Consider the following 7,131-nt stretch of genomic DNA (forward strand, 5'->3'; position numbering starts at 1 on the left):
TGTCTGGAGCCCATGGGCAGAGCCACTGCTCGTCAATCCTGACCTCACAAAAAGGAAATGAAAGAAGTTCCCCCAAAAGTAAGAGAAGTCATTGTGGCGGGTATCAGTGAGAAATGTCATGAGACTGGCTCAGAAAAATCTGTCATCACTTGTCAATGTCTTCTCCTCTTTCAACAGTCTCTCATTCCTGCAGTGAAATAATGTCCAACAGCAGCTGCATCACCCACTTCCTCCTCATGGCATTTGCAGACACGCGGAAGCTGCAGGTCTTGACCGTCGGGCTCTTCCTGGGCATCTACCTGGCTGCCCTCCTGGGCAACGGACTCATCATCACCACTGTAGTTTGTGACCACCACCTCCACACCCCCATGTACTTCTTCCTCCTCAACCTCTCCCTCCTTGACCTGGGCTCCCTCTCCATCACTCTCCCCAAAGCCATGGCCAATTCCCTCTGGAACACCAGGGCCATCTCCTACTCGGGATGCGTTGCCCAAGTCTTTCTATTTCTCTTTCTCATTTCAACAGAGCTTTATCTTCTCACAGTCATGGCCTACGACCGCTACGTGGCCATCTGCAACCCCCTGCACTACGGGACCCTCCTGGGCAGCAGAGCTTGTGTCCACATGGCAGCAGCTGCCTGGGGCAGTGGGTTTCTCAAGGCTGTGCTGCACACGGCCAGTACATTTTCACTGCCCCTCTGCCAGGGCAATGCTGTGGACCAGTTCTTCTGTGAAGTTCCACAGATCCTCAAGCTCTCCTGCTCGCACTGCTACAAGAGTGAAGATGGACTTCTTGTGGTTAGTGTCTGTTTAGCCTTTGGGTGTTTTGTGTTCATTGTGGTGTCCTACGTGCAGATCTTCAGGGCCGTGCTGAGGATCCCCTCGGAGCAGGGACGCCACAAAGCCTTTTCCACCTGCCTCCCTCACCTGGCCGTGGTCTCCCTGCTTGTCAGCACCGCCATGTTTGCCTACCTGAAGCCCCCCTCCATCTCCTCCCCATCCCTGGATATTGTGGTGTCATTTCTGTACTCAGTGGTGCCTCCAGCAGTCAACCCCCTCATCTACAGCATGAGGAACCAGGAGCTCAAGGGTGCCCTGAGGAAACATTTTCAATCACTTGTCTGTCAGCAGCAATGAGCTGCCCATGGCTTTTCACAAGTGATTTCCCTTTATCTCAGCAACCTCCTGTGCTTTGGGCATTTCACCCAGGAGAACTCTCTTTGCTCAGGAACGTCTGAAGCCACTCCACTTCTCCAAAAGCAGGAACCCAGCCTGTCTGACCCAGAGGCCTTTGGACCTGTGATTGGCACAACGGTAGAGCTGGTCTGCTGTGCTGTATCTCTGTAATAAAAGGGCATTTCCTCAGTGCTCATGTCGAGAGGTTGGAGGTCTTCTTCCAAAGCTGCAATTAGGAACAGGCTGAAGAAATACCCACCATGAGGCTGCGCTGCTGTGCTTGGGTTCTTCATGGGCTCAGGGGAGGAGTGTACGGGGTGATGTGTTAGGAAAGTGCCGGTGCTGAAACTTGACCTGTGGGTGCCCAGTGACCCTGGAGATTGTCCATGATTGACAGGGATTGACCTGGGACTGTCTTCCCATGGCTTTCGGACCCCTGAAACCCCTCACCCTGCAGAGCAGCACCACAAATTGAGGCCATGTGGGGAGCATGTGGAGGGCGCAGGATCAGCCATCCAGGCCAGCAGGGACACACTTCTCTGTGGAAAGGCTCTCTGAGGGCAGGGACAACCCTGGACAAGAGAAAAGGAGGAATTCTGTAATTATGAGGGCAATAAATGTTAAAAAGATACTGATTTCTCCACTCAGCAGGTTGGGGCAGGCTGCTCTGTCACTGGGGCTGCAGGAGCAGTCTGGGGAGCCGCCGGGCTCGGAGTCTTGTGCTGAGGAGAAGGGCTGGCCCAGAGGGGCTGCTGTCAGTGGGCTATAAGGATCTGTTGGAGACAAGAGCAGCAGACAAAGGGGGATGATGGCCTCCATCTCCTCATGTCTCACCTGAGCCCTGGAGCTGAAGGGAATCCTGAACCACCCTGTCTGTCCCCAAAGAGTTCCTGTCCCCGTCAGTGGGGCTGGGGCTGTTGGGGGGAGTGCCCAGAGCTCTGCAGCACCCTGTGGTGGACAATTTTATGGGGCCAGTCCAGACTGGGCTGCTGTGCTGGACAGGGCAGGGAAAAGGTGAGGGCAGGTGGGGAGAGGTGAGGAGGGGCTGAGGTGGGCTGGAAAGAGCCCAGGAGAGGAAAATGCAAGTAGAGCTAAGTGGTGTGTGGACAGGGTGGGGGCAGCCAAAGGGTGCTCCCAGGGCAGAGCCAGGCATTGTGCTGAAGGAAGCAGGCAGCAATGGTGCAGAAGAGAGGGGCCTAATCTCTGCCCTGCCTCTGGACACTGTTGGCCTTTGCCATCAAAGTGCACTGCTGGTTCATGCTCAGCTAAACACCCAGAATCAATTGCTCACTCCCTCCTTACACCCCCAGCAGGATGGGGGAGAATCAGAAGTGACAAATCAGTAAAACTCTTGGGTGAAGACAAAGACAGCTTAAGAGGTGAAGCAAAATCTGTGTGTGCAAGCAAAGCAAGATGAAGAATTCATTCCCTACTTCCCATGGGCAAGCAGCTGTTTAACCATTTCCAGGAAAGCAGGGGCTTCATCACAGGTATTAGTGCCATGGGGAGACAAACACCAGGACCACAAATGTCCTCTTTTCATCCCCCTTTCCCTGAGATTGATTGGTGAGCATGACGTCCTATGGTATGCAATATCCTTCTGGTCATTTTGGGTCAGCTGTCCCAGCTTTTTGCCTACCCGAGCCCACTTACTGTGGGGGAAGAGGGTGAGAACAAGAAAGCTTAATGCTCTGCTGGGACTGCTCAGCAGTAACCAGAACACTGGTGTGTTGTCAGCGCTGTGTCATTAACAGAGCCATAGCACAGCACCATAAGTGTGACTGTGAAGAAAATTAACTCCATCCCAGACAGACCCAGGACAGAGTTAGAGGTCATGGCGTCAGGGTAAGGAATGGAGAAAGGCTCATACAAATGACCTGAGGAAGTCTGTGGATCGCAGAACGTGACTTACTGGGGGACTCAACCTCCTTGGTATTCACGGGACCAGTTCTCAAGGGCACAAAGACTCAGGGGGCTTGTGGAGAAGTTCTTGATGCCAGATGGGCCACCCAGTCTGATGCTGGCCTGGACCTGCTACTCCCAAAAGAGGAAGAGCTGGTCACGGATGGGAAGACCAGTGCCAGCCTTGTTTGGAGTGACTGGAAATGGTGTTCTCTCAGATCTGGAGGGATGTGGGGAAGGAGAGGAGCAGAGCATAGTCCCTGTGTATCAGGGAATGAGAACCTGGGCTGTTGAGGGCACTGGCAGGTAGGATCCCATGGGGCAGGGGCACAGCCCTGAGAGCATCCACAGCCCTTCCTGTCCCTGACCAGCCTCCCTTGGGGCCTCCAACCCACACCTCTCTCCATCAGCCCAGGAGGCCATTGAAGCCAGGCCTGAGTTTCAGCCCCAGCTTCATCTCTGCTGTAAGTGTCGTGCTCTCCAGACATGGCCATAGACACAGCCTTGCCTGCCCATGGACCTTTACGTTCTGTTTACAGCCTCAAGCACCCCATGCTCTGGAGATACCTTATTTCCTTATCTCTGGCCAAGAATGTCAATATTTCAACCTCTGACCTTAGCCTATTACTCTCCTGCACAGCACCAAATTTACAAGTGTGGCTGCATCTTCCTGAAACTCTCCCCACAGGGACTGGCAGGCCACTATGAGGTTTCCAAGGCCTTCCCTTCTGCAGCTGGATGTAACAGTTCTGCATGGCAAGGTTTTGGTAGCGGGGGGGTTACAGGGGTGGCTTCTGTATGAAGTTGTTAGAAGTTTCCCTATGTCAGATATAGCAAATGCCACCTGGCTTTAAGACGGACCCGCCGCTGGCCAAGGCCGAGCCCATCAGCAACAGCATTTTTCACCTCTGTGATAACTCATTTAAGAGAGTGAAATAGTTGTTGCGCAGCAGGAATTGCAGCGAGTGAGAGGAGTGAGAATATGGGAGAGAATCATCCTGCAGACACCAAGGTCAGTGAAGAAGGAGGGGGAGGAGATGCTGCAGGCGCCGGAGCAGCGATTCCCCTGCGGCCTGTGGTGAAGACCACGGTGAGGCAGGCTGTCCCCCTGCAGCCCGTGGGCGGTGGAGCAGATGACTGCCTACACCCCGTGGAGGGCCCCCACGCCGGAGTAGGTGGATGCCTGAAGGAAGCTGTGAATCCGTGGGAAGCCTGCACCGGAGGAGGCTCCTGGCAGGACCTGTGGCCCGTGGAGAGAGAGAAGCCCACGCTGGAGCAGGTTTGCTGCTAGTGACCCTGTAGGGGGGGGGCTCACGCTGGAGCAGTTGGTTCCTGAAGTTCTGCACCCCATGAAGGAGACACACGCTGGAGCAGTTCATGAAGAACTGAACCCATGTGAAAGACTCACATTGGATAAGTCATGGAGGACTTTGTCCTGTGAGGGGCACCCCACATTGGAGCAGGGGAAACGTGTGAGGAGTCCTCCCCCTGAGGAGGAAGGAGCGGCAGAAAACAACAAAAGTGATGAACTGACCCCAACCCCCATTCCCTGTTTCCCCCCTTGTGCCGCTGCGGGGGAGAAGGGAGAAAAATCGGGATCAAATTTAAGCCCAGGAAAGAGGGAGCAGTGGGGGGAAGGTGTTTTAAGATTTGGTTTTGTTTCTCATTACTCCTCTCTGAGTTAATTGATAATAAATTATTTTTTTCCTTTAGTCGAGTCTGTTTTGCCCGTGATGGTAAAAGTTGAGTGATCTCCCTGTCCTTATCTCAACCCCACAAGCCTGTTGTTATTTTTTTTCCTCTCCTCTCCCCTGTCCAATTAAGGAGGGGGGAGTGATAGAGTGGCTTTGGTGGGCACCTGGCATTTTGGCCAGGGTCAACCCACCACACCCCTCCATTTGGCATCCTACCATCACGGCCTGGCCCTGCACAACCTCAGTTGTATCCCATGTATGTGTTGGCAGAGAGCTGTGCTGTGGGGTCTGGAAGGTGTGGGCCAGAAGAGATACTGCACAGGGCTGGCCATGCCCTAATACAGGCACGGAGACCACCAGGAGGAAGGAGATGGCCGTGCAGCACAGGTCCCTCCCCAGGGCTGCCTTTATGGCCAGAGATTGAAATGGCTGATGCACGGGGCTGCTTTGTTCCCATTGCATTGGCCCCACAGCAGTGCCCACCACAGGGTGCTGCAGAGTTTTGGGCACTTGCCCCACAGCCACAGCCTCTCTGAAGGGGCTCAAGATCCCCAGCAGCACCAGGGCTGAAGATGGCGCCATTGGCATGAGGAAGCAGGCGCCGGTCTCTGGCTCTCCTGCACTCATCCTGCAGGTGATCTCCCGCCCCGACTGCCTTTGCCCCATTTTGCCTCCTTGCCAGCCCCGCTCCCGAGGGCAGCACCAAAACCTGAGCCCTGAGCTCCTCAGCAGCTCATGCATCTCTCCAGTCTTCTGTCCCTGAGCCTGCTGCATCTCCACTGGCTTCCACAACACTGCAGAGTCCTTGTTTCTGGATACCTGCATTTAGTGGTTTACTCTGGTGGGACTTAGAGGGTGTTTCACTGTCTGAGTCTTCACTCACTGCTCCCCCGAGGGCATGTGGCAAGCCCCCATTCTCCCCTGATCCCTCCGGATTCCTTTCCAGAGGGACTGACATCTGCCATTGGCCCTTTCATAGCTGTGGTACCCTCAAGAAGGTGACTAGGAGCTCATCTACCATCTCCACTGCTCCTGGACTCCATGAAGAGATCTTTTCAGTCAAGTTATTGTGTTTAAAAGATCCCTGTGTTACTGGGAGGTTCTGCCCCTGAACACAGGGAGAAGAAAAGGAGAAAATATGGTTTTACCATCCCATTCCTTTGGATTGTTCTTGGTGGCAGCTGCAGAAGGAGAGCCCAGGCTTCAGGCACTGAACTGGGGAGATACCCCTTTATTGCAGAGATGTTATTACAAGGGTCAGAGGTGACACAGTGTCTTGCCTTCAGCAAGGATCAGACACCTTGGGAGAAGTGGCATGAAACCAAGCAATTACCTGGGAGTCTGATTCTCCCAGGGAAAAAAACTCCAGAGCCTGGCCCAAACTCTGAGCTAAACCCTGGTCACTCTGCAGAGAAGGAGGCAGATTATTGTTGATGAAATAAGGGCCATTGGATCAGTTTCCTGATGGCATCTTTGAGCTCCTGGTTCCTCATGCTGTAGATGAGGGGGTTCACTGCTGGAGGCACCACCGAGTACAGAACTGCCATCACCAGGTCCAGAGATGGGGAAGAGGTGGAGGGGGGCTTCAGGTAGGCAAAAAAAATTGTGCTGAGAAACAGGGAAACCACGGCCAGGTGAGGGAGGCAGGTGGAAAAGGCTTTGTGGCGTCCCTGCTCTGAGGGGATCCTCAGCACGGCCCTGAAGATCTGCACGTAGGACACCACAATGAACACAAAACAAACAAAAAGCAAAAAAACACTTGCAACAATGACATCAACTTCCCTGAGGTAGGCATCTGAGCAGGAGAGCTTGAGGATCTGGGGGATTTCACAGAAGAATTGGTTTAGAAAATTGCCTTGGCAGAGGGGCAGTGAAAATGTATTGGTCGTGTGCAGCACAGCCTTGAGAAACCCAGTGCCCCAGGCAGCTGCTGCCATGTGGACACAAGCTCTGCTGCCCAGGAGGGTCCTGTAGTGCAGGGGTTTGCAGATGGCAACGTAGCGGTCGTAGGCCATGACAGTGAGAAGATAAAACTCTGCTGAAATGAAGAAGACAAAGAGAAAGACCTGGGCAACACATCCTGAGTAGGAGATGGCCCTGGTGTTCCAGAGGGAATTGGCCATGGCTTTGGGGAGAGTGGTGGAGAGGGAGCCCAGGTCAAGAAGGGAGAGGTTGAGGAGGAAGAAGTACATGGGGGTGTGGAGGTGGTGGTCACAGGCTACAGTGGTGATGATGAGTCCGTTGCCCAGGAGGGCAGCCAGGTAGATGCCCAGGAAGAGCCCGAAGGTCAAGAGCTGCAGCTCCCGTGTCTTTGTGAACGCCATGAGGAGGAACAGGTTGATGGAGCTGGCATTGGACAT

The 7,131-nt window shown here is 54.1% G+C and overlaps 2 protein-coding genes across 2 annotated transcripts; one reads left to right on the top strand and one right to left on the bottom strand.

Annotated features, from left to right (window-relative positions):
* Positions 1-200: 200 nt before the first annotated feature.
* On the top strand, positions 201-1,136 carry LOC147412421 (olfactory receptor 14A16-like). The gene has a single exon (XM_086481410.1). The coding sequence runs from the start codon at positions 201-203 to the stop codon at positions 1,134-1,136; it is 936 nt and encodes a 311-aa protein (XP_086337536.1).
* A 5,059-nt stretch (positions 1,137-6,195) lies between these two features.
* Positions 6,196-7,131, bottom strand: LOC147412422 (olfactory receptor 14A16-like). The gene has a single exon (XM_086481411.1). It carries the CDS (start codon positions 7,129-7,131, stop codon positions 6,196-6,198), a length of 936 nt encoding a protein of 311 aa, XP_086337537.1.

The sequence above is a fragment of the Leptosomus discolor genome, unplaced genomic scaffold (genome assembly GCF_034619465.1).
Source record: "Leptosomus discolor isolate bLepDis1 unplaced genomic scaffold, bLepDis1.hap2 HAP2_SCAFFOLD_41, whole genome shotgun sequence".
Taxonomy (NCBI): Eukaryota; Metazoa; Chordata; class Aves; order Leptosomiformes; family Leptosomidae; genus Leptosomus; species Leptosomus discolor.